Source organism: Zootoca vivipara, chromosome 5, assembly GCF_963506605.1.
Source record: "Zootoca vivipara chromosome 5, rZooViv1.1, whole genome shotgun sequence".
In the NCBI taxonomy this organism is placed as follows: domain Eukaryota; kingdom Metazoa; phylum Chordata; class Lepidosauria; order Squamata; family Lacertidae; genus Zootoca; species Zootoca vivipara.
Window position 1 is genome coordinate 7,746,596 of NC_083280.1, and position 26,157 is coordinate 7,772,752.

General features: G+C 48.1%; 1 protein-coding gene across 15 annotated transcripts in view; it reads left to right on the plus strand.

The window, feature by feature from the left end:
* EIF4G1 (eukaryotic translation initiation factor 4 gamma 1) overlaps window positions 1-26,157 on the plus strand; it is an 83,664-nt gene that overhangs the window by 10,515 nt on the left and 46,992 nt on the right. For 6 of the 15 annotated variants that reach the window (XM_060274331.1, XM_035133981.2, XM_060274335.1 and 3 more), the window contains 5 exons: window positions 10,463-10,571; window positions 10,972-11,061; window positions 11,492-11,524; window positions 18,820-18,993; window positions 22,335-22,434. In XM_060274331.1, coding sequence (XP_060130314.1) covers window positions 10,497-10,571; window positions 10,972-11,061; window positions 11,492-11,524; window positions 18,820-18,993; window positions 22,335-22,434 — 472 coding nt within the window. In that variant the 5' untranslated portion in view covers window positions 10,463-10,496. Of the gene's footprint in view, window positions 1-5,762; window positions 6,732-10,462; window positions 10,572-10,971; window positions 11,062-11,491; window positions 11,525-18,819; window positions 18,994-22,334; window positions 22,435-26,157 lie in introns of those variants that run through there. The other 9 variants (XM_035133986.2, XM_060274338.1, XM_060274334.1 and 6 more) reach the window with 8 other exon arrangements.

Sequence of the window (26,157 nt, forward strand, 5' to 3'; positions counted from 1 at the left end):
ATAGATGGGTTGCTTGCTGTTTTATTCTAATCATGGCAGCTCACCTATAGATCCTGGTGAAGCCCATTATTACCGTGGACATCACAGCCCCCCCGCTCCAAAACTCAAGTCGTATTTGAGGGTGCACCAGGACCTTCTGTCCTTCCTTTCTGTTAAAGATGGAATTCATTTCCTTGTTCCCCTCAGTCCTAGCACAGAAACCTCCCCAAGTTTCGGGGTGGGCATTGCAAGCTCTTGCACCACTGTAGGCCTCCTTAGTGTGCTTTACTGTGTTTCTCCGAAAATAAGACACCGTCTTATATTTATTTTTCCTCAAAAAAACACACTATGGCTTATTTTCAGGGGATGTCTTATATTTTTCCTTCTCCTGCCGCGGCCGGTATTGCTGCTGTGCCTATCACTATGTCTTATTTTCAGGGTATGGCTTATATTCCTTGAAAGCTTAAAAATCCTGCTATGGCTTATTTTATGACTACGTCTTAAAATAGGAGAAACAGGGTAGGTCATGTACTGTTCTCTCTGAGCCCCACTTTCCACCCGATACTTCTTGCTTGTGCATCTGAAAATGTAGAACGCTAGTGCAGCAGATGTGTTTCTTCCACATAATGTTTATTGGGCACCTGAGAGCTGTGTAACATGATGATAATGATGGTAATATTTATTTATTTATTTATTTATACCCCACCCATCTGGCTGGGTTTCCCCAGCCACTCTCGGCAACCCTGAGAAAGGAATTAAAATGAGGAAAGAGCAGAGAAATGTGCCCCTCTTCTTTCTTTTTTTTAAAAAAGGGAGGAGTCTGTATCCCTATTCCTAAACTTTTATGTTGACTGTGCTCCACCACCTTCAGAGAGCATTGCTCTCAGTTTCTGAAAACATAAGTGGAAAATTCCCATACCATTTTACTGAAAATAGCCTTTTCTCCTGGGGATCATAGTTCTGTCCATTGATGCATTAAGACAAGCCCCCTGGAGCAAGATCAGAGATGCCTTGCACGGTTCCCTTCGATCGGCAAGTACTGATCATGAGATATCGAGGTGAATTTTGGAACCTCACAGTTCGTTTGGCAAAAGAAGATTCTAATGTGCCTGTCACCCATGCCCCCCCCCAAAAAAATTGGGGTGTAGTTTGTGATGGCTGGTGACCTAGTCTGTGCAGACTGACCCGCTTCTGATTTGACACGTTTGGGAGCATTTGGGCAGCCTGAGGCCAGGGTGGCTATTGAATATTTGCCAGTGAAATAACTAGTGCCACTGTGGTCTCTTCCCAGAGGAGTTTGCACCATCATTGGACCCTAACTCTGACAAACAGGTTGGGGAAGTTTCCTTTTCCCGTATGTGGGTGTTGTCTCACTTGCCGCTTTGCTTTGGTTGGCAATTAGGTTTTGGTTTTTTTTGGTTTTTTTAAAGGAAGGGGATCTACAACAACAGCAAACCTTAGCATTTTTGTAAAAGTTTAGAATTTGGAAAAGGTGTTTTGCATTGAGCACCTCAGCAATTTTGTGGCAATCCCTTCAAGGTAGGCCAGAATTACTACCAATGCGTGGCTGATGGGAGGACTTGCTGAAATTGCAACAAATTGCTTGCACGGGTGCTGTTTGGCGGCAATGAGGTCCGCTGCTGCTTGGTTCCTGTGCTGTCCTTGCAGGGAAGGGCCAGCACCTGGAGACAGAAGAGGGGGAATCAGAATTGTAGAAGGCACCATGAGGAGTCCAACCCCCTGCAATGCCCAATGTGAGGCTCGAACCCATGACCCTGAGATTAAAGCATCTCATGCTTGTTCCCTACTGACTGAGCTATTGCTGGTCTTAACTGGACGGGAAGAGTCAGGATGTTGACAAGGAATAAAGAGGGGGGATGTGCCAAGTAGAGTTCTTAATTCCAAAGCTTGTTAGGAAGGAGGTGAGCCCCATTCATCTCCCATCAGCTCCAGTCATGGGTGTGGTGAAGCTGGGTGGAAAAAAAGCATTCACAGCTGAGAAAAGGGGCTGGGGAGGGAATGGCTATCTGCTCCTCCCATTCGTTCCTTGATGTGCTAATTGACCCTGGAGCACCAGGGAGCTGCCTCTCTAAGTCTCCGCCTCCCTGCTTTGGCACTCTTTAACCTTTGAGGTGTTTGTTTAATGGGCTTGGCCATCCTAATGATATGCCGGCAGACCTTGAGTGGCTGAAGTCTTGGGTGCTTGTGAATTCGACAGCAGCCAGATGGCCGGTTTTTGTGGGAAGCAGCTGTGGGGAACAGTGTGTCTTTTCCTCCCAATACAGGAGAGAAGAGGACCCACTGCTTGGGGTAGCAGTTGGGTCAAAGTCCTAGAATAGCTCCCTTCAAAAATATGACCTGCGTATCCCTCTGACTGCAATGACCTTTGTGGACTGGTGCTAACACCTTAATAGTTACCCTTAGTGATGGTAGCGGAGCCTTTTCTTCTCCTCCCAACCCTGCAATATTTTGGACAACTTTTTCCATTTATATCGTGCCCTTCCTTCAAAGGATCTCAGGGCTGCAAACACAGCAGCGATAAAACAGTTAAAAATAAAAGCATAGTTGAAAACGGTCGCCTAATCTCACAGCTGATAATTTCAGGGTTGCTGGGAATGTTATCTTTTAGCCATTAAATGCCTGAGTAGACTGGAGCGCTTTAAAATTCCTCCTAGATGTGACTAATAAGGAATTATTATTAATAAGGAAGGCACTCCCCAAATGGAGAAGTGCCACCGAGAAGGCCCCGCCACTGGTCAACGCCAACTTCATGCCACCACCAAGATGGTTTCCCCTGCCAACTGTAGGGCCCCAAAGTGGGTATACTGGGGCAGGCACTCTTTAAAGAACTTGAGTCCAAACCTTTTAGGGCTTTACATACTAGTGCTGACACGGTAGCTCATTGGTAGGTAGTGCAGGACTGGTGGCAAGGGATCCCAACAGGCTGGACCACTTGCCAACCCAGCAGTCACGCTCTATCCTGGCTGCAGTCTCTGGACGTGAGGCAGCCCCATATAGAGTGTGATGCAGTGTTTCAGGTGGGAGGTCACCTGAGATTGGGTTGGTCCAGGAACTTCCGTGGCTGGCAAACCAATCTCAGCTGGGCATAAGCACTCCTAGCCCCAGAAGCCACTTGAGACTCCAGTAACAGGTTGGAATCCAGGAGTTCTTCTCCCAGGCTGCAAACCTGTTCCTTCAGGGTTGTGCAACTCCTCTCATAACTGGTTGCCTACCTAATTCCCAGATACAGGAACCGCCCACCCACAGAACCTCCATCTTGGGCTTCTCCCAGACACAGGTCCTGATGTCTTCACTTTCCAAAATGTATTTGGTGTACTGTCTCTTGCTGCTGAGTTTTTTGCCTTGCACCCCTCCATGTGCAGCTTGAGCTCTCTAGACCTGAGATGTCTTAAGCAGGGACTCGGTGTGGTTGCAACCCAAACTTTGGAATACCTTAAGTCAGGCACCCCCAAACTAAGGCCCAGGGACCGGATGCGGCCCAATCGCCTTCTAAATCCGGCCCGTGGACGGTCCGGGAATCAGCATGTTTTTACATGAGTAGACTGTGTCCCTTTATTTAAAATGCATCTCTGGGTTATTTGTGGGGCCTGCCTGATGTTTTTACATGAGTAGAATGTGTGCTTTTATTTAAAATGCATCTCTGGGTTATTTGTGGGGCATAGGAATTTGTTCATATTTTTTTTCAAAATATAGTCCGGCCCCCCCACAAGGTCTGAGGGACAGTGGACTGGCCCCCTGCTGAAAAAGTTTGCTGACCCCTGCCTTAAGTCTTAAGTATTCAGATATGCTAATGAAGAACTGTGATCGTAGAGTTGCTGAGTTAGGAGGTACCACAAGGGTCATCTGGTCCAACCCTCAGCAATGCAGGAATCTTTTTGCCCAATATGGGGCTCCAACCCAGCACCCTGAGACTAAGAGTCTCTCGTGGTTTATTGACTGAGCTACCTTTCCCACCTTCCCCAAACTCCCCTTCCTGACCTTGTTTGAGAAATATTGGCCTATTCAATTGGACCAAAGAAAGAAGTGGTGACTGGCCATTGGGGAGAAAAAGAGCATTGTTGTGAATGCTGCAATTGCGGCTTGGGCTAGTACCGTGTTTCTCCGAAAATAAGCCATACCCCGAAAATAAGCCATAGTGATAGGCATTTTAACCTTGTAGGTTAAACTGTACCATACTTAGTAAAATAAATATAAGACATCCCCTGAAAATAAGCCACCATGTTTTTTTTTTGAGGAAAAATAAATGTAAGACGGTGTCTTATTTTTGGAGAAACACGGTAGTGTCTTGGGCTGTAGTTCTGTGCATGTCAGTGTGTGGTGCTGTCTGTTTCATGCATTCCGTGTTGGGTTCAGGCCTCAAGCAGGCTGATGTGATGTATTTGCAATGTTGAGTCTGCTGTTGGCTTGTCCGTGTGTGTGTGTGTGTGTGTGTGTGTGTGTGTGTGACAGAGGGGAGGTCTTCTGTCCAATGCTAAGAGAGTTCGCCTCTGGAAGGCATGGGGTTCTCAGGTTTTCTTTAGGAATTTGAGCATGCGATTGCAGCTTTCAGTCTTTCCTCGTGCATGTTATTTATTTATTTGTTGCCCACCTGACTGGGTTGCCCCAGCCATTCTGAGCAGATTCCAACAAATCAAAACATCCAACACAGTAAAAACGTCCCTATACAGTGGTGCCTCGGTTTAAGAACAGCCCTGTTTATGAACTATTCGGTTTACGAACTCCGCAAAACTGGAATTAGTGTCCTGGTTTGCAAACTTTACATCGGTCTAAGAATGGGATCTGAATGGTGGAAGGGCACCAGCAGTGAGAGGCCTCATTAGGGAAAGTGCGCCTTGGTTTAATAATGGTTTCGGTTTAAGAACGGACTTCTGGAATGAAGTAAGTCCCCTCACTGTGAGAAGTGAGGTTACAGGGAACCAGGCACAGGGCCTCCCATCAGATGTCAAGGAAATAAACTGACTTTTCGAAGATATCTGAAGAAAGCCGTGTACAGTGGTACCTCGGTTTACGAATCTTCAGATATCTTCTAAAAGTCAGTTTATTTCCTTGACATCTGATGGGAGGCCCTGTGCCTGGTTCCCTGTAACCTCACTTCTCTCAGTAAGGGGACTGCCAGAAGGCCCTCTGAGGTGGACCTCAGTGTGATTCTGGGCTGAACAATGGGGGTGGACGCGCTCCTTCAGGTATACAAGGCCATTTAGGGCTTTAAAGGTCAGCACCAATACTTTGAATTTTGCTCAGAAACATACTGGGAGCCAGTGTAGATCTTTCAGGACTGGTATTATATGGTCTCAGTGTCCATTCCTACTCACCAGTCTAGCTGTCGCAATCTGGATTAGTTGTAGTTTCCAAATTGCCTTCAAGGGTAGCCCCACATAGAGTGCGTTACAGTAGTCCAAACGAGGGATAGCCATTCTGGTGAGACAGTGCATAGGCAGGTATGGTCTCTAATAGAGTTGGTAGACATTTGCCCTGGACACAGAAGTAACCCGTGCATCCATGGACAGCTGTGAGTCCAAAATGACTCCCAGGCTGCGCACCTGGTCTTGAACTGTTGTTTACAGGTAGATCCATGAAGCCTGCTTGGCTACGAGAAGCCATCTGTTGGTGGGACAATGTTGTTTGAGAGAAGGCATGGAGGAAATGGTACCTTCTGATGATCGCTTAAGTGATTCCTTTTAAGTTCCCAGAGTGTACGACAGTCTTCTGTTGTGCAAGCCGGCGCATGGGTTGCTGCTGTTCCCAGTTTTCAGATGGGGAACTGAGCCTGGGGGTGAGCCTCGCCCAAAACCACGCTGTGTTTATAGTTGTCGTGGGACACGCAACCCCAAGAGTCCCAGGCCCAACTAGTGAACTACTGAGACAGGAGCTGCACCAGTGTCTCTCCAGTCAACCCCCCCCAAAAAAAATATCCACTAGGGCTGCTGCTTTGCAAATTCCCTTAGCTGCTTTACTCCTCTCCCTCTTAAGGCAAGTGGGGCTGCCTCTTGCTGCCCCCTCCCTATTCCAGCCACTGCTGCTCTTGCTGATTTTGAAGGGCAGAGTCTGAAGGGTGTGCAGCTCCCTCTCTCTCCTCAGCCTGCGTCTTCTGCATTTTGGGATGGGGGTGAGGCAGGGCACCTTCCCGGGCGCAGGGAGGCTTCCTGTGGGTGTAGGCACCACGAAATGGCGCTGCAGCACCCAGGCTTCCTCTGCTGTCTGTCTCATGCCTGCATCGGCAGCACAGGTGGGTGCCTGGCTGCTTGGTCCTGCCAAGAGGGAAGGGGCTGGGCTGGGCTGGGCCAGGAGCCTGCCTCCTTCCTCCTCTTGCCTGTGCAACGCGAGTGACTCAGGCGTGTAGGCGTGGGATTTTCTCCGACTGGTTTGGGCAGTGCTGGGGCCGAATGGCTATGACTGTGGGTGGGGTTTTGGGTGCTCCCTGGTTCTCTCCAGCCTGCCTCTCTCTCTCCTCTCCCTGTCTCGGTGTCTCTGCAGTGCAGCAGACACTGCGATCTGACACCACCGGCAGCTCCCGGCACTCATGTTCCTGGCCTTCCCAGGGTGGGGGTGGGGGGCTGTCCCCTGCCTTGCCCATGTTTGGCAAGCCCGACCCTCCATGCCGCTCACCAGCAGGTTTGCAGGCTGATATTCCCCCCCCCCCCAAAAAAAACCCTCTGTCGTTTTCTCAAAGACTGGCAGATGAAAAGTCTCAGCTGCTTGCAAAACTGGCCTGGGGTTTTTCCTACTTAGGGGTGAGTATTTTGCATCTTTTCTGTGTTTTCTGTGCATGTTTTGAGGATGGCGGGTTGGGGTGGGGAGGCTGTTCCACATTGAGACCTCAACTTTCTGCTTGCCCTTGTTTCGGGAAGGGGGTGGCATGGAGCAGGGTGGGTGGAAAATTGCATAGCAAATATCTTTTCTTCATTGCTGGCGTTGGTTTGGGTTGGGCCTGCGCTTGGAGAATGTCTCAGCCTGGGGAGGGAAGGGTGCTTGGCACGGGAGCTAGCCTGCCTAAAGAATTAACTGGGCATATTTGGAGCGCTGGAGAAACGATTCATGCTTATAGTTGCCTCTCCCCAGATCTTGGGGTGGTGTTGACTGTCTGCAAAACTTCGTGTGGGCTTTTCAGGAGAGACTAGCTGTTTCAGCTGGGCCTCCCCTAAAGCAATGATATAGCTCCCTACATCTCCTCTGGGGCCTTTGGCTTCAGTTTTTTTGGGCTGGCCCTTTCTCTTTCTGGGAGCATGGCTGTCCCTGCAGTTTGGTTTTGCAAGAGGTGTGGGTGTGCTTCTGTTTCCATGTCTGGAAAATTCAGGACCATTTGGGGTGGTGTCTCCTGGTAGACGTGGCCCCATCAGGCTGTGTGGAGCTGCTTCCTATAGGAAGGGCTGCTGCATGCTCCCTCCTTGCCTGCCTGCCTGCCTGCCTGTGTGATGCTGCACCACACAGTGTCTAGATGCTCAAAGGTGGGGGGGGGCATAATTATTGCAAACTGTGCAGTTGTGGTCTGTGCCGCTTCAGCTGCTCCCCCTTTCCTAAATACTACAGAAAGGTAGTATGCACTAAATGCTGCTTCTTAAACAAAAACGTATCCCAGTTTAGTAAGGGCTGAGGAGACTGGGGAGAAGGGAAGTATGAGAACTGGTGGCTCTAATTCCGAGTGGAGGTGAAGAAATTGGTGCTGATGTGCCACCCACACCCAGGACCACCACATATACTTAAGTTTATTATTGTTGTTGTTGCCAATGCCCTGGGAAATTTTCAGAATCAAAAGGCTTTGGGAGTTAGGGTGCCCTCGGCAAGGCCCACCCAGCAAATAATCTGGCCACACTGCAGAAGCCCTGCAGAAGCCTCCTGCTCCTGATCCTGTCTTGGTTTTTTGCCTCCTTTGCATTGCGTATGTTTCCTTCTCTCTCCCAAAGTCTTTAGTCGCCTGAAACGCTGACAGCAGCCCAAGGGTCAGGTTACGCCAGGGCTCTGGGTCTGTTTGGGTAGAGTGGCTCTACCTTGCTTTGTGCTGGAGAGGGCACTGCCCCTGTCCAGACCCAAGGGATCCTATTCCCATGAGGTTCCACGGGGCAGCATTGCGACTGTTTACTGCCTGGCGTCCTGGAAGAAGTTCCCTTTGCCCTGCCAGCCTGGCCTATGCACCTTTGCCCATCTGCGTGTGTTTGTGAAAGCTGCAGGCAGTTAGTCCTTGCTTAGGCTGAGGCCTGTAGACCATTAGGAGGCTTCTAAACCCACCTTAGCCCAGGCAGGCACTTGGTGGAGCAAACCTGGGATGGGACGGGGTCTTTTCTTGTCCTATGTTGGAGCTGGCTGCTCAGATGTTTCCTCCTCATTCCCACCCAGGAGAATTTGGCTGCTTTGTCATATAATACGATGCTGGGTGGGCTTGCAACATGGTTCCTTTTTGACTTGGCATATTGCAGTAAGGAGCACTATAGCGAGAAGAGCCGGCATGCTACCTCTGCAGGAATTGTGTGAGGGGCTTCCACTTCCCCCTTGTAGTGACCTAGAAATTTGGGAGGACCTGTTCCGAGGGGGTAGTGGGGATCACCATGGCACATTGGATTTGTGTGTCTGGTTTGGAGGCAGAAAATGCTGTGGAAGTCCTTGGCCGCCCAGCCAAAATATCTAGAGTTGAAGCTCCAGGGTTGGCTGGAGGCCGTGTGGGGAAGTGGTGGGTGCTGCTGCACTACCCCGTCTGTGAACTGTTGGGCGGGGAGAATGAACAGTGTTAACAAAGTCTCTTTGTGCCTCCATTCTCCTCGGGGCTTCCTCCGCCCCCACTGGGCTCCAGGGAGGGTCTACTGATGAACCCTGAGGACTCTCCAGCTCTCAATTGCCATTTCCTGGTATTCCATTTATTTATTTCCTGGCACCACGTGTATATGCAATCACACGGGAGGTGGAGGAATGTCTGTATCGTGGAAGGCCCCAGAGCAAAGGCCAAGGCCATGAAAATGGGTTGACTTCCTAGCATTATTTGTATACAGTCTAGTGGCAAGCAAGAGTCGATAGGGAGTAGAGTCGGGGTCAGTTCAGAGACTGGGTCTTAGGTGGGTGGTTCTCAAAATGGTTTCTTACTGTGGCCGCAAGTAGGGCTAAAGACATGAATGATAGCTGCCCTGATAGCCCCATACATCCATATCCCATACGGTCAGTGGAACAAACTGTGGCACCTTATCAGTTGCATTCAAGACACACGGGGTCTTGGATAGCCTCCATCCTTCAGCTTACCTGGAGAGACTTGGCTCCGACATTGGTCCAAAGGCGTTCTACACACTGCACATCTCTGAGTGCATCTTTTTGTTGGGTGCCTCTTTGATGCGCTTTAATGTGAATCTTTCATTGTGTGGTGCTGCTTTGCCTTCAAGAACTGGGTAGGATTGATCTCAGCTTCTCTGCTGGATGCCTTTCAGGTGAATTGGGATAGAAGAGTGCAGTTTACAGCCAATTTGAGACCCTTTTGACACTACCGCAGCAACTTTTCATCTGAGAGTTGTTGGGTTTTCTTGAGCGAGATGATTAACTTAGGGCTGAATGCAAGCTGGCAAGGTTTTGTGCCCAGAATTTTTAAAAAGTCATTATTATTTTTTCTGGATACTGTGTTTGGGCAGGTGGGAGATGATAACTTTTTGAAACAGCTTCTTAAGAAGCAGGAGACATAGAAAAAAGGAATACAGAAGCCATTCATCAGATAGCCCTGTGTTTCTCTGGGAATTATGGGTACTAATGAGGGTTCAGAAGGTCCCCCTTCCTCATTCATAGTTGTTGTAGGCATTGTGGCTAGAAACTTGATTTTTTTAAAAAAATATATGCATATATTATAATATTTCAGTTGCAAATGGATGCCTGCAGTTCCTCCAATCAGCCCCAAGCAGCACAACTGATGGAAGTTGTACACTAAAACAGATGGAGGAACCAGGGTTGTGGCCACTGGAGGCCCATGTGGGTGTCTCTGTAGCAATACAGAGCATCTTCAGGTGAAATTTAAGCCAAGGCACTCTGCGCTAGATGAACATTAGGCTGCCTAAGGATGCACAGACATAAGGTTAGGGAGAGAGTCTGCAGTGGGGGCTGCACCACTAAAAAAGTGCGTACAAGCATAAAGGTGCATGGGGTAGCTATTTATCTTGGTACCAAAAGATGCAGTTGCCTAGGAGTCCTCTGGGACTCTCATTGGCAACATCCATTATAGCCCCTCCCCTGATTTTTGCCTGAAGTTGCTGCTGTTCCATTTCTTCTCTGGTCTAGTTGTCATGCGGCGCTATGAGATCCGTCTGTGCAATGGCACTCATGATACTTGGAAGTGCGGTCTGGAGGGCTGACCGTCCATCCTTGTTTGGGCTGCTTCTGTTTTCCCTTCCATTCTGCTGCGAGGTCCAGTTTTAGCTTGGAATTTCCCCCTCCGCCTCTAGTTGTGTTGCGTTCCTTCCGTGCTCGTTTTTACCATGCCTCTTTTTCTCTATCTCAACAGGTAGCAAGGGGATCCTTATGCAGCACCACGTGAAATGAACAAAACTCCACAGCCCTCAGGAGGAACCCCATCAGCCCCACACCCCTCCCCCTCTCCTGGACTTCCACAGGTAAAAGGATTCTCCTCCCAAGCTGCCTTGTCCCCCTCTGTTCTACAATATGTAATACAAACTATCATCCATTGGCTGCTCTGTCTTCTCTGGTGGCTCCTCTTCAACACAAGTTGTTCCACACACACACATGCACACCTTTCTGCATTTCACTTGCCTTTTGCTTGTGGGTCGGTTCTGCATTGTGGGTCCAAACAACCTTGCAAGGCAGGATTTGATTGGATGACCCTCTTGAGCCCCCTTTGCAAAGTTCGGCTTAGGCTCTCTGCGTGTGCCGAGTTTTCGCACAAATTTTGCATGCACCCTAATCTTGCTCTCTTGAGGGTGGGGTTTGGGTGTGGGTTGGGGGCAGCTACGGAAGCTGCTAACCTGCTCTTCCTCCCTTTTCCCCCTCCCCCAGCAGTCAGCATTTCCTCCTGGCCAGGCGGCACCTGTGGTTTTTAACCAAGCGCAAGCTACCCAAATGAATACGCCTTCCCAGCCTCGACAGGTAAGGGGGGGGCGCTCTTGCCACTGCTGCTCTTCGGCTGCCACGAGATCTCTGGGGTGGCAGCCAGGCCTTCTGTGAGGGGCTGCCAAACAGGTTCTTCCATGTGGCTCAGGGATTGCCGGGCACAAGGAGCCCTGGAGGCGGACTCCGTCTGCAGGCGCCGCTGACTCAGTAGTTCATCTGCAGCGTGTGCTGGGTGGATATGTCTGTTTGGGTGAACACAGCTGAGACAGCCATGAAGGCAGAGGTGTGGTGGAAATTGCCCTGTCCTTGGTCCTCGCACAGTGGGGGGTTGTGGAGGTTCTGAGAAGGCAGGTAGGGCGACTAGATAACTCCGAGGAGTGAGTTGGTGGCGGTGGCGGGGGGATGCTTGTTTCTGTTAGTGATGTTCTGCTCTTGTCTCCTCTCCCCTCGCTCTTTCCTGTCTTAGTTTCCAGCAGGGCCTCGTGCTTTACATCAGCAGGTACTAACCCTTCTCTACTCCCTTCACCGCATGCTGTGTATGCAATCCGGGGCTGGGCTGGGGTGCATCTACGTTGGGGAGGGGGTTTCCTTGGACACTGCAGGGAAACTAGCTGGAGAAGTATAGAGGCTGCTGGTCATTTGTCCTGGCTGGCAAGGCAAGAACAGCCCGAGATGCGTGGTGCACATCTGTAAAAGACATAAGCTGTGAAGCCCCTGGTCCAAAATTTTTTGGCTGCTGCCTGAAGTCGTCAGGTGGCCCGAGGCAAGCTGCACTCACTTGCCCTCAGCTCTCTGCCCTCAGTATGAGGACAATAACACCAGCCACACCTTACAGGGGTGTTGCAGCGATCACATGATAATAGATGTGAGATGTTCCAGGTGTTCTGAAGTGTTGGATGAGAATTGCATTCCTAAAGAGAAGCATTTTAAAGCATACAGAGAGGAAATGAATTAAGTCAAATAGGAAAATGAAACATGGGAAGGCAAATCTATATCTCAGGTGCTCGGCTGTGTCTGCTGATCCCAGGAGTGACTGGGCTGCTAGGGTCTGTTTGACTGCAGTGTCCAAGGCAGAGACTCTCTCCCCTTCCCATGTGACTTGCATGACATGCTGACTCATGACAGCTGCTTCCCTGCTGCTGCTGCTACTTCTGCTTGCGTTTCTTCCTTGTTCTGTGCCACCCCTTCCCTTCCTGTGGAACAAGGTGCCCGTCTGTGCCCAGAGATTGGTTTTAGGACCATTTCGGAACTGTCTGCTTGCTTTCCTTTCTCGCCCACCCTCATAGTTGCCCTTTGGGGTGCCATGGAGAAATGACGAGGCTTCATAGTGTTGCCCCCCCCCCCCAGACCTTCTCTCGAAAGCTTCAATTACTGTTAACTTTGAGGGGGTCTGACCCAAAAAAGGTTGGAGGTCTTATTCCAGGGGTGGGAAACCTCTGGACCACCAGACATAGCTGTCGTACCCTGGTAACAGGGCACAATCATTGGGGGGGGGTGATAGGAGTTTTAGTCCAGCAAAATGCCACAGATTCTCTCATTCCCAGAAGTTGCACATTCAGGAGCTGTTTCCTGTAACCCTACATGCTTGGTTAGGAGTTTTTAAAAGGTGTCACCTAGGATTTTAAGTCTGGTCTCGTTCCTCCTCATTGGTTCACTCTGAAGAGCCCAATCCACTTGTGGTCAAATAGCACCTTTAATGCTAACCAAAGAGACTTGTATCCTGGCTGCCCCTGTGCTAACCTTTCTGGACCTCAGATTGTATTCTCATTTGAAGCTGGTGTCCCAGTGCCTAGTCAGAACTCCTGACTCTTTGAGTCACCCCTTGGCTGCATAGGTGTCATACACACCCACAGTGGACAAAACACGGAGTATGGTTTTTCAGTAGAGAATCTGTGGGCCTCTTCAGATCCCTTACTACAGTGTTTCTCAAACTTGGGTCCCCAGCAGCTGCTGGACTACAGCTCCCATCATTCCTAGCCAGCAGGACCAGTGGTCAAGGATGGTGGAAGCTGTAGTCCAACAACAGCTGGAGACCCAAGTTTGAGAAACTCTGGCCTACTGTCTCTCTTGCTAAGATACTGGGCTGGGAATGAGGAAATCTAGGCTTCAGGTCTCACCTCTGCCATGATCTCGGTGTGTGACCACCTGTCAATATTAGCCTTCCAGGGAAGATGGTATTGGCCTGTATTACAGTACTGTTGTCAGAGGGACTGAGATTTTTTTTTAAAAAAAAAAAACATTAGTTGGGAATACAGTAGTACCTCGGGTTACGAACGCGATCCATTCCGAGTCGCAGTTCGTAACCCGAAAAGGTTGCAAACCGAGTGCCGCTTCTGCGCATGCGCAAAGCGCGGTTTTTTGCGATTTTCGCGCTTTGCGCATGCGCAAAACGTGCCCCGCTTCTGCGCATGCACGGGGTGCGCGCGCGCCAAAAACACTTCCGGGGGTGCGGAGTTCGTAACCCGAACTGTTCGCAACCCGAGCGGTTCGTAAACCGAGGTACGACTGTACTTCTGTTCCACAGTTCAATTTCTGAAGATGACCTGTTAAGAATTATTGCTACTATTTATCAACTCAATCCTGGTTCCCTTAGTTCAGAACTGATTCACTGTGTTAAATTACACATTCTAGCAGTTTTCCAGTTTGCATGCCCAGCATCTTAAGGAACTGCAGAGTAAAGAGCACTTTCTGGGTGCATATGGGGGACTGCCCCAAGGTGGCAAGTTGATGATGTGGGGGGAGGCAGCTCCACCTGACATCTATGTTGATGACTATCTAGAACAGGGGTCAGCAACCTTTTTCAGTTGTGGGCCAGACCATCATGTGGTGGGCCGGACTATATTTTGGGGGAAAATACACGAATGAATTCCTATGCCCCACAAATAACCCAGAGATGCATTTTAAATAAAAGGACACATTCTACTCATGTAAAAACACGACTGTCCACGGGCCGGATTGAGAAGGCGATTGGGTCGCATCCAGACCCCTGGGCCTTAGGTTGCCTACCTCTCATCTAGAATAACCCTTGTCCTCAATGCTTGGATGGCTTCAGAGCGGATTGGACAAAGTCCATGGAGAACAAGGCTCTCGGTGGCTGCAAGTCAGGATGTCTGAATAGCAGCTCCAGTATCAGAGGCATTTGGCTAGGGATCAAGAGCTATCGTGCTCATGTAGTACTTGTGGCTTCCCAATGGTTCACCTCTTGGGGAAACCGGAGGGCACTTTAGACTGGCCTTTGGTCTGGTGCAGCAGCGCTCTTAACATTCTTCACGTCTGCCCCCTGCCCTCTGGGGACATCATTATGGATCTGGCTGTTGCTAATGAAACCCATGAGAAGTAGCTCGGCGAGACATTCCTTGTCAAGTCGAGATGTGCTGGTGGGTCACTGGTAGCCCACTCCCATCTGTGCTCTCCCCTTCTGCTACATTTCCCCTTGCCCCTTGGGGTTTGAATTCCCCTCCTCTTTACCTCTTCCAATTTGCACAGCACTGCCACTTTGCTTACCGCTGAGGCCTCCAGCTGCTTTGGGTTCCAGGATGAGCACATGCGCACGCAAGTGCACATTTGCAGTTATGGCTCATTTGGGCTGTGCTTAGAAAGGGGTTGAGGGTGGCTTTGCCCTTCAAAACCACACTTGGCCTCCTTTGTGACCCCAAAGCTTCCCCTCCCTCACCCCATCTTTTGAGGTCCTGCCCAAGAGTTTAGAAGGCTGGAAGACTTGAGATGTTTCTTTCCTTCAGAAATGGGGCATGGGTTCCAGCAAGGAAGACCTGCTCATTCATGGAGGATGAGACTGCCAATGGTTACTGTCCTCATTGGCTGCATTCTGCCTACACTGTTGGAGGCAGTATGCCTCTGAATCCTAGTTGCTGGTAAAGATTTTAGGGAGAGTGTGATTGCACCTGGTTGCAGGTTTCCCATTGGTTGGCCAATGTAGGAACAGGATGCTGGACTGGATGGCTATGCGGTCTTGACCTTACAAGGCTCTTCCTATGTCCTAACATTTTAGTCATGGGGACACTTCAGGTAAAAGCAGTAAAGTCTTTTATTGGCTTCTCCTCTTTCTGCCCCCCTTCCCATTTGTTGGCATCCATCTGTCTCAAGAGACAATGGAGTGCACCTTCGGGGGTGAAGTCAAACCACTGCGTTGGCAGTACCAAAATGACCTCCCTGGGGTGCAAGCCTGGGCAGAGTGTATGGAGGTCCTGGGCTGCCCAGATGACAAGACCCCTCCATTGGACTCTCTGATGTGGTTCAAAGGGGAAAGCAGAGCAATATGTTTGGCACCAGCTTGGCTGCAGGAGTTGCTGGAAGGAGGCGTACAAGGTGCCATCATTTATTCCCATTTATTCATTATGAAATTGAAAGTATTCGTGCAAATATCCAAATCATACAAAGAAAAGGAACCTTGCGTTCGAATCTGTATACATCTATTTTTAGCAGTGCTGCCATTATATAATGTGCAGTTGAACTGCAAACATCTCCTTACGTTTTCATACTGTATCTGCTGGCCTAACCAAAATAAACAAATCCCATCACTTCCTTAAGCAATGACTTTTTTCCTGGTGCAAAGATCACTGTCCAGTGTTGTGCAAATTCCAGTCAATGAGAGCAAACAGTGTTTGATCACATAAAGAGGAAAACCGTATTTGCACAGTTAAGCAGAAATAGAAAGTTCAAAAAATTAAATGAACCTTTCAGAGCAGTTCTACAAAAAGATTTTTTTTAAAATCTAGAAAAAACGTACAGTACTTAAAAACATGCAAAAGTTAAAATGCTAAAGTAGATTAAAATTACCCAACTTTCTAAGCATCTGTGTAGGCTTGTCTAAATAATGTTTTTTAGCAGGTGCCAAAATGAGTACAGCAAAGGTATCAATAGGCTGTGAGTTCCAAAACATAGGTGCTATCACAGTAAACAATCAAGTTCTTACAAATGCGAAATGGATATTATGTGGCATCTGCAATAGTGCCAATTCCGCCCATTGAAGCGGTCGAGTGGATACGTGGTGTAAGCCGATCTCATAGACGAACCGGTCCCAAGTTGTTACGGGCTTTATATGCTGATACTAACACCTTGAACTTGGCTCAGTAGCAAATGGGCAGCCAGTGCAGGTCTCTGAACAGTTGTTACATGCTGACAAGGCCTCACTCTTGTCAGCAATTGTGCTGCAGCACTCTGCACCAACTGCAGCTTCTGGATCAAGCACTAGAGAAGCCCCACATAGAAAGATGCTCTGGGCTGCTACACCCAGATGCATATTCTTGTAGGGCTTGCACAGAACACTTTTTGACTAATGTTTTCAGCAACTTCCATGACTCTTGAGTGCCGTCGGGTGCCCATCTTACAATGAAGTTCCCAAGGATGTATTCCAAGTCAATTAACTGATGCCATAGGTGACATGTGCCATTTCCCCCTTCCTCTTTGCCTATGTCTCCATAATGACATCATTATAAAATAGTTATTATTAGTAAATTCACACCGCCCTTCACCCAAACATCATAGGGCAATTTAACAGGATTAAAAATACAAAATGAAAACAAAACCATAATAAGAACAACAGCAAAAACTGCAACATCTCTGCTTTTCTAGGTTGCAGGATTTGCTGCCTCTAGTATGGGAGATGCTGTGGATTAATAATAATAATAATTTAATTTTTATACCCTGCCCATCTGGCTGGGTTTCCCCAGCCACTCTGGGTGGCTTCCAACAGAAAAATAAAATAAAATAATCTATTAAACATTTAGCCTCCCTAAACAGTTCCCTAGTTCAGAGTTCTTACTCAGGGCCAACAGTGTTTGGGGCACTGTGACAGTCCCTACCCTAGCAGGAGATGCTAGGATGTGAGTGCGAGAAGGGGGCAGATTATATAGATGAGCTTGGCAGCCAGTGGGAAAGTGGCAAGGGGAAGGAAGACGAGTTAGAATGCAGAGATGGAGAACGTGTTGCAAGTGAGGGCACTTGCAAGTTAAATGCAGAGCATGGCAATCGGTGTAAAGGAGGCCGACACCATTTGTGACTCACCGAGCTGAGCTGAACGCAGCACAGCTGCACATTCTGGCCTGCCCAGCTGCTTGACAAACAACACCCTCCCCAAAACACACACACACATTTCTGCAGTCAGGTCCAGAGTTTCATTGAACCCTTGGTGGGGAGTGGTGTAAGGACATGGCAAGCAGAGTTGTTCCCCAGGATGGTGTTTTCTTGCTTCTGGTCATGCATCCCAGCCTATTTCCCTTTTCTCCCTTGAGCCTCCTCCTCCTCCTCCTCCTTCCCCCGCCCCCAATCCCAGTTTTCTTCTCATGGTGCTGCTGTTGCTTTCCTGCTCAGCATTCAGCTGTTCCCCTGAGCCTGGTAACTTGTCTGGCTATAGGTAACTCCTGTCTCTTTCTCTTTCTCTCTGTGTCTCTCTTCTCTCTCCCTTTTCTCCTTGTGTGCATGTGTGTGTTTGCGTGCTTGCTAACAGGGAGGATTCAGGTCTCTTCAGGTAATGCCTTTTCTATAACCCTACTCTGGTTGGGAGCGGGAGGGTCCAAACATTGGTGCAAGTCACTTAGAGCCCACTCTAGTCTCCAATCTGTAGCTCAGTGTGCAACTAAAACAAAAGTCAATATACATAGGGTCAGTCTTTGTGGGGATGGGGAGAAGCACAACTCCTTGGCTAGAATACCACTTTCTTTGTGAGAGGGCTGAGAAAGAGAGTCACGTGAATCAGCGTGATCCATAACGGGCTTCCTTTGCATCCTGGCAAGGGGTGGAGATGTTCCGTACTGATCTGGCTGCCTCGGGAACATCTTCTTGCTCTTGTTTAATTTCTTAAAAAGTATTTGGTCTGTGGGTTGCAGAATTCACTGCTTTTGTCTTCTTTCCTCCCCACCACCACCTTGCCTTGCCCATGCGATGTTGCGTTGCATCCTGGGGCTTGTATGCATATGCTGTAGCACCTCTGGAAACCCCAGGTTGGCTGCAGATGAGCTTCTTGTGTTAGTTCTGTGAAATTCAGGAGAGGCAACCCAGGCTTGGAATTGCCTGGTGTTGCCAGTTCCTGTTGGATGTAGTCAACTATCATTTGATCTTGAGTTTTGAAGAAAATGGTCATTTGACCCATTTGTAGTCAAGGTAATTTGCATCATGTATCCTCTCTGCACAACTTGCATTGAGTTTGTTTTGTTGAATTTTGGTTATGTTTATTTGATTAAGGAGGACTTACACACATAGAACAGTATAGCATTGAAGGTCTGCAACAGGAGACCCCAGGCTAAATTGGACCGTTTTCTCTGCCCCTTCAGCTATATTTGTGGACAAAGTGGTGGGCCACTCTTAAGAGGTGGAAGTGCCAACCCACCACCATTCTCCTGCTTCTCACAGTGGTCCTTCAGGTAAACTAGGTTGCTGCCTAGGGCCGCTGGAGGATTGTGGCCTCTGCCATCTTATCATAGAGACCCTGTAACCTTCCATCTTGAGAAGACCAGAGCAGGGCATGTAGAAATTGGCCATTTGTATTTCTCTGCAGCCTTCCAGGTCCCGAAACTTGCTTTCCTTCTTTGAAATGAAAACAAAAGCTTGGTTTGCAGAGAATCCAGGTTTGGCAGTGGCAGTCCCTGTGCCATGCTTTTATGGGTACAGGCAGATTCTTGTGTGCCACCTTCTCCACGTAACCACAGCCAGAGTCTTCGGGAGGTGGACACAGGACTGGCAAAGGAAAAGCAGCTGGGTCTCTGGGGTTTCCTCAGGCCAGGCCTTGCTAACCAAGCATGCCCCTCTCCCTTCTCTCTCTCTCTCTCTTTCTTGAAGCATTTCTACCAGAACAGGGCCCAGCCTCCGACAAGTGCTTCCCGGGTGCAGAGTAATACGTCGGCTCGGCCTGGCCCACCCACTCATGTTTATCCAGCTGCTTCCCAGGTGATGATGATCCCCTCACAGATCTCCTACCCTGCTTCGCAAGGCTACTACATCCCTGGACAGCAGGTGAGGGCTAGAACGGGGCTGAGGGCAGACCTGGAGAGCTCTCTGCACTTTCCCAAGCAAGCCTTGTCTCCGGGAGCCTGCTGCTGGCTTGTTTTTCCTCGGGCCTATTGATAGAGTTGTGGGTCAGGCTTCGGACCCTCGCTCCTGGCGCCCTCACCTTGACTGCGTACCTGTTAACCCCCAGCATTCTCCTGCCTCCAATGTTTCCTGTGGTTATCTATGGGCACTGCTGTCTTGTTTCGTAAAATAAGATTAATGGTAACCCCGCTTATGCATGTGCACACATTCCTGGCAAATGTGCTGGTCAGAAACAGGGCCCCAGCAAGCGCTGGGAGCAGCAGGGAAATGTCCACAGTCCTGATGAGAGGGGGCAGTGGCAGACATTTGGCATGTCTGATGGGATCCATGTCCCGCTTATTGAGCAGTAGGAGCTTAAGAGGTAGTGAAACTGCTCTTACAACCCTGCGTGTGAACTATTTACATCATGGGACGCGTAACCCACACTATCCCAAGGGCTTGGGGTGGGTAACCTGCTAATTATGCTGCCCTCTCCCTCCTTGTTCACCCCAAATGAGTTTGAATAAATAGCACCTTGCACCATTTCAGGAAACCTTGAAAGGCCGGGCTTGAGCGAGTCACCCAGAACTGAGGGATGACTACTGAGAACATTTTTTTGTGTGTGTGCACGCTTTCAGACTGGTTTGATGCACCTATGATGTCTTTATGGGCTGTGAAGTTTAATCCATTTAAACCATTTTGATCAACTCAAAAAAGAAAAAAAGTGACCCCTGATTTTGTCAGGTAGCAGATCTAAAATGTAATGTTGGTTTCAGGGTGGATAAAAATCAATAATTTAAAAAACTGATTTTTTAAAATTGGCTTTTTTTATTTAAATCAGATTTTTAAAATAAAATGCTTTTGGAGGAAAAATCTTTCTAAAGATAGTTTTCTATTTAAGTTACATTATAGTACAAAGGCTATTAATCAGGAAATAAGGATTGGTTATAAGTTTTTCATGTGTGCTAAAACTCAGTCTATAAGTTTTTTTTAATTGTTTAACCACATCAGTTAACAAACATGGATACTTATGCTATAATGTAATTGAGTTAAATAAATTGTTTAAATGGTTATTAATGAAATGATTATTTTTCTCCTCTTAATAAAGTACAGTAGAAAAGTTGTCCAAATATAAACAAACTTATTAAACCTCACAATTTCCATAATTATCTGTCTGTGTAAGATAAGATAAGATATCTTTATTGTCATTGTCCCCTTGCGGGAACAACGAAATTACTCGGTTGCTACATCCACTGTGTATTTCTAATGTATAACCAAATCAGTAATTTTTGATATAACTGTAAAAACTACAGTGGTGCCTTGACTTACGAATTTAATCCATTCCGAAGGCATCTTCGTAAGTCGAAAAACGCCATTGGAAACGCGATTTCTCATAGGAATGCATTGGAAACGGAAAAATTCATAAGTCAAAGCAACCCTATCTAAAAATTCATAAGTTGAAAAATACCTATCTAAAATGGCCGCGGTTTTTTCCGGATGTCGAGACATTCGTAAGCGTGCAGCCATTACCCCCATTCGTAAGTCGAAAAATTCAGTTGTCGAGTCGTTCGTAAGTCGAGGTACCACCGTACCCTGAAAAATTATTATTCCAAAAATGAAACCTTCATCTGGTTGTAAATATTAAGATTATACCAGCAAGAATGAACCTTTCTGTAAAAAAGTTATTTAAATCAAGTCTTACTGACTTACTGGTTGGTTTTAATACAAGTCTTTTCAAAAGCTGCAAAGGGAAAGTTGTTTTTAAGAAAGCATTAACTTGTACAGGGAGGCAGGTGGGATCCCTCATTGGTGATGCCTGTGCAACTCCTGCGCACACCATTAAAAAAACAACCGCATTGCTGTTTTCTTTTGAATGGTGTGTATTCTTGTGTGAAAATGTATACAGAGAGGATGTTGATGATTTATTTCACTCCTACTGTTTTTATCAATTTGAGATCTGATCCACTTGCAGCCCTAAGCTCTCCTGGGCTATGTGTCTGCCATTTGTTTAATTTCTATGCCCGCCTTCGTCCATGGATCACAGGGTGGTTTACAATATAAAACCACCAAAAAAACCCCCAACAACTCCTGCTCCCTCTACGTTTTAAAAGACCATAGATTGTTTAATTAGTCAAAGGCCTGGAAGAAGATGAATGCTTTTGTCTGGTGCCTAAAAATATATTGTTGGGGTTCAGCAGTTGCTCCCCCTCTTCCAAGCGTATTGTTGCCCATGGAAGCTACCCATGCTCCTGGGACACTCTCATCCTCCCACTCCCAGTTGTTGTCGAACATGTGTGTGAGTAGGCTACACGTGTAATTCTTTCAGGTGATGGGTATCCAGCTACTGGATCCCTTCCAGCCTCGCTTTATGCCAGCATCCATCATAAGAGTGGGAAGGAATCTTCCCGATTGCCTTGTCTGATGTCTAGGGTAAGGTACCCAGAGCATCAATGCCATCTGAGCTTTTATTCAAAAGAAAGCAGATTCCACAGTGCTACACCACAGGTTCTTGAATTTCTGTCACTGTGAGCCTCTGCCCGCCCCAAAGTCAGGGGATTCAGAGGAGTAATGATCCAGTTTTTGAGGTAGTACCCAGACATGGCTGGTGGAGCTTACTGCCATGGCGGACAGATTAAATGCAGCGTTATTTATTTCATTTCATTTCTACACCGCTTTATATTTTCAAGAAAAACCTCTAAGCGGTTTGCAGAATATTAAAATATCAATAAAACAATCTGAAGGAAGTCAAATGTAGATTATAAAAATATAGAGAGAGCATGAAAGCTGTGTGTCTATGGCTGCTTTTAAGCTGGTGGGGAGAAGGTGCGGAGGATCAGAAAGGCTGTAGACAAATGATATCAGGCGGCTTCTGTGTCAGCCCTTACCTAGGATGGGGCATAGAGTTATGTAGTACTGGATAAGGGATGAATGAGCAGGTGCCTCGTGACTCATTAAAGCAGATGCAAAAGAGCCAGAATTTGGAAACGCCCCCTTTAGTTAGAAAATGCCTTCACCAACTCTAGGGAGGTTAGATGTAAGCTTTGGGAAGCCACAGCTTGGTCTCTCCAGGTTCACGATCCCCTTAGTGGGGTTGACGGGGTCTTTTGTTCTCTGTGTTTATTGCGGCCTTGCTTATGGCCTGCCGGTTCCGCTCCTCTTGATCTGGTGCACACGACTGGGGCATTACTGCAACCCCTACCCCATTTGTGTCAAGTCTTCCTCCTCCAAGCTTAATCTTGGGCACTTACTTGCTACCCTTTTCTTCCTTTTCCTCTCTGACCCAGGGCCGCTCCACATACGTTGTTCCGACTCAACAGTATCCTGTTCAGCCTGGTGCCCCCAGCTTTTACCCTGGAGCCAGCCCCACAGAATTTGGCACCTATGGTAAGGGGATGGGTATGATTATCATTGTGTTGTGTGTGTGTGTGTGTGTGTGTGTGAGAGAGAGAGAGAGAGAGATATCACTACATGTTCAGTTTGAAGCATTGCAGGGGGTTGAACTAGATGACCCTTGGCAGTCCCTTCCAGTTTTAAGATCCTGTGATTTTGGTGGTGCGTGAAACTGCAGTGTGGCAGCAGCTTTTTCTTTGCCTCACTGAGCGCTGATGGCATCTAGTGTGTTTCTGCTCTTGATCCTGTTCTGCAACTTCCATCTATGTGCAAGATGTCTCTGGGATCGAGTCACCTTTGCAGTTAAGCCTTGAGCAGTGGCTTTACTTGCTGTGAAAGTGTGAAAGTAAACTGATGTTCTCCCTGCTTGATTAAGTTAGAATTCCTTTTGCTGTTTGGGGGTACTCTCATTTTGACTCAAGAAAATCACCATTTTATAGTTCACATCGGGGGAAATAAATACAGTAAATGGACAAAAGTACAAAGATTAACAAAATGTTTAGGGGTATGCGTACCCCTGCGCCCGCCCCGCCCCCCTGAAAAAAGCACTGTATGAATGTCTGAATGCTCTCTTATGTGGAAAAACTTCTATATGTGCTATTTCACACTACACACAGGGAGCTCTTTGTATTGGAAGCGTGTTTGAAAAATGTATGATCTTCCACTGCGATTTTGAAGCGGTGTTTATAGGAGCAGGCCACATGGAATTGGCACTACCGGTACTACAGGTGCTGCAGAATACCCATTCCACATTTGTAAGAGCTCAGTCATTTAGTGTGGCAGCGGCTACACTTTGGAACTCCCTGCCCATTGACATCGAGCAGGCGACTTGATTTTACTCATTTTGGTGCCTGCTAAAAACCTTCTTGTTTAGACGAGCCTACTCCGGTGCTTAGAAAGTTGAGACAGTTTTAATTTGTTTTAGTATTCTGTATGTTCTAAAGTCTGGTTGCCTTTTCCCCCCTTGATTTTCTTGTTTTACCTTTAATGCTTGGGGGATTTTTGTTTTTGTTTAAAGACATGTTTGATAAAGATAAACATAAAGGGGGGGGGTTCCTGCAAGTGCTGGAAGGAGGCCTAGTCTAAAACTGATCGATTTCCAGTTTAATTTTGCCCCCTTGCTTTTTACCAGACGCGCTGATTCTCACAGTTCAAGGAAGGGAGCATGTAGTCCCAGTAATAAGATTTTTATTAAAGTTTTTCTTACTACAGTAAGATAACAGTGTGTGTGTGTGTGTGTGTGTGAAGTAGAGCCTTAGCTTTTGCTGGGGTGGCAAGCCTGTCACTTCAGACCGTATGTGTGGGATCAGGTGATCAGATTTTTGTTCTTACAAGACGTTGCATGCATTTTTGGGGCTGGTGGGGGGATTTCATTGTATGGACGATTGTTAAATCATGGGAACCCTCACCTGCAGCCTGAAAATGTACAGCTGCTACCCAGGTTAGCTACCACAGCAAGAACTAGGCCAGAGAAACGGGTAGCAATGTGAGAATAAGAAACCCCACCGCATTGGACTTCTCTGAGAGGCCTCCTGGTGGTACTGTTAAGAACAGGGGTGGCCTTAAAATGTTCCAACACCCGTCTGCTCTCAAGATGGCTCAGCGGCCAGGGAGGATGGCAACTGTAGACCAGCAACACCTGCGTGGATGCTCTCAGTTTCTCCATCTCTGGTCTAGAAACTCGGGAAGGTGTTTGGTTAATTGCAAAGCAGAGATTATTGGGAGATTGAACAGGTAAGGATATATATTTGGAGCGAGATGGAAGGGTGAAGCCTAACAGGGAGGAAGTGTTAAGCCAGCCCTGAGCAGCACATTCAAATAAATAAAAATAAAACATGCAGTTGAATGGCAGAAGAATTGAAAAATCCAGAGCCAAGGTCCCATTTCCCCTTGCCAGCTTTGTTGGTGCAGATTTTCCCCCCAATCGTACTATTCAGGATACTTAAAGTTCTTAGGCACCCACCCACCCAAATTGTTTGGTCCAGATTTCCTCTGCTGATTCTGTAAAAAGGATATAAGGCAGGGATGGGGAGCCTGTGGCCTTCCAGGTGTTGTTGGACTCCAACTCCCATCAGCCCCAGTCAGCATGGCCAACGATCAGGGATGATGGGAGTTGGAGTCCAGAAAATATCTGGGTGGCCACACATGTCCCCATGCATGGCGTAAGCCTGGGAGGTTCACACATTCGTCTCTCGCCTTGCTACCCCTAAATGTCACAGAAATGGGACATTTTTGAAGCCCAACTCCTATTGGAAGTGATCCTGAGCTGCGAAACAATAGTTCTGATGGCAAGCCGAGGCTGGGGTTGCCCTGGCAAGAGGGCATGGGAAGCAATCTTGCATGATGTTCCCTCGAAGTGACTGAGAACTGGGCACACTTGTTCTCTTCAACTCCCATTTGGTCTCAATACTTTTATTTGTTTTGAAATAATTTAGTCCGCAAAAATACAGTTCCAAGAGCGACTCGGCACTAGAGTGTTGGATCATGCCCCGGGCAGGTTGGGTGCAGGATCCTCCTCATCTCATCTCATTTCTAGGGGCCCCTCTCCTCTTCTCCTTTCTGGTGGGGTCAGTTTAATCTTTAACTGCCCAGCCAGCGGCTGCGCAGACTTTAGCCTCAGCCTGGCTCTGGATTGCTGCGGCAGCACAGTAAGAGAGTTGTGGGTTTGTTAGCGGCCCCTGACCCAGTCACCCCTGAAGTGGCTTTTAGTCTTGCGTTTCCAAGCCACAATGGTGGGTGGGTTTGCACATGCGCAGCAGGAGAGATAACACATTCTCAGCTCTGCCTTGCACAGATTTGCTGCTGTTGGGAGTACACACTCCCTCCTCTTCCTCCCTCACATGGGGCTCACATGATCACTGAGCAATATTGCTATATTTAGCCTGGACCTGTCCCAGGCTGCTTCTGCAGACTCAGAAATGTGAGCTGAGGCCTCCATCCCACCCCAGTCCTGCATGTCATAGTTCTTTCAGTGCTGCATAGGTTGCAAAAAAACCACCCTCCTGCCCACACCCTTTCCCGAAAGGTAGGTGCATTCAGCTTCCTCAGAGGGCTGAGTTGCAGCGGGTGTGCCGAGCCTGATACGCTGGCTGCTCCCATCCCTTCCGTGCAGAGTTGGAGCCTCTAGGAGAGAAGCTTGTGTGTTCAGGACCCCAGTCTGACTCCTGTGCCTTGAGACCTGGAGTAGCAGGAAGCAGTAGATCAATGCACAGTTTCTCCTCTTGCAAGCCTGCGGTGATTGGAGAAGGTGAGCTTGATGGTCCTCTCCCCTGCTGCCCATCTCCCACAGCCACTGGCAGGCACTCCACCAGGACGCAGGCTCTGGCAGCTTCCCTTTCCAGGATCGCTGCCTTCTTGGGCAGCCTCGTGCCACGGCCGGCTTGCTGCGTGCTTCTGCGGTTGCTTGCTTCGGGGGTGACTGTCAGCTTGTGAAAGTGCCGCACTGCACTCCCCACCCATAAAGTTTATTAGGCCAGATGACTCAGCACAGGCAGAGGGCTGCTTCCATGTGCTCAGAACAGGCTAGACCAGTCAGTGCAGCAGCTCCTCTCTATGATCTAGCACTTGCAGGCAATGCACAGGCTGTGCGGTTGGAGCTTAGGTACACCTGTGGAACTTGGGGCATTCGGAGTGGAAACACCTTGACTATGGAGAGAGAGTCCCACAGTAGGTCTGGAAAGACACTTTCTCTGTAGCTCGTGGTCATTTTTGCTTTTA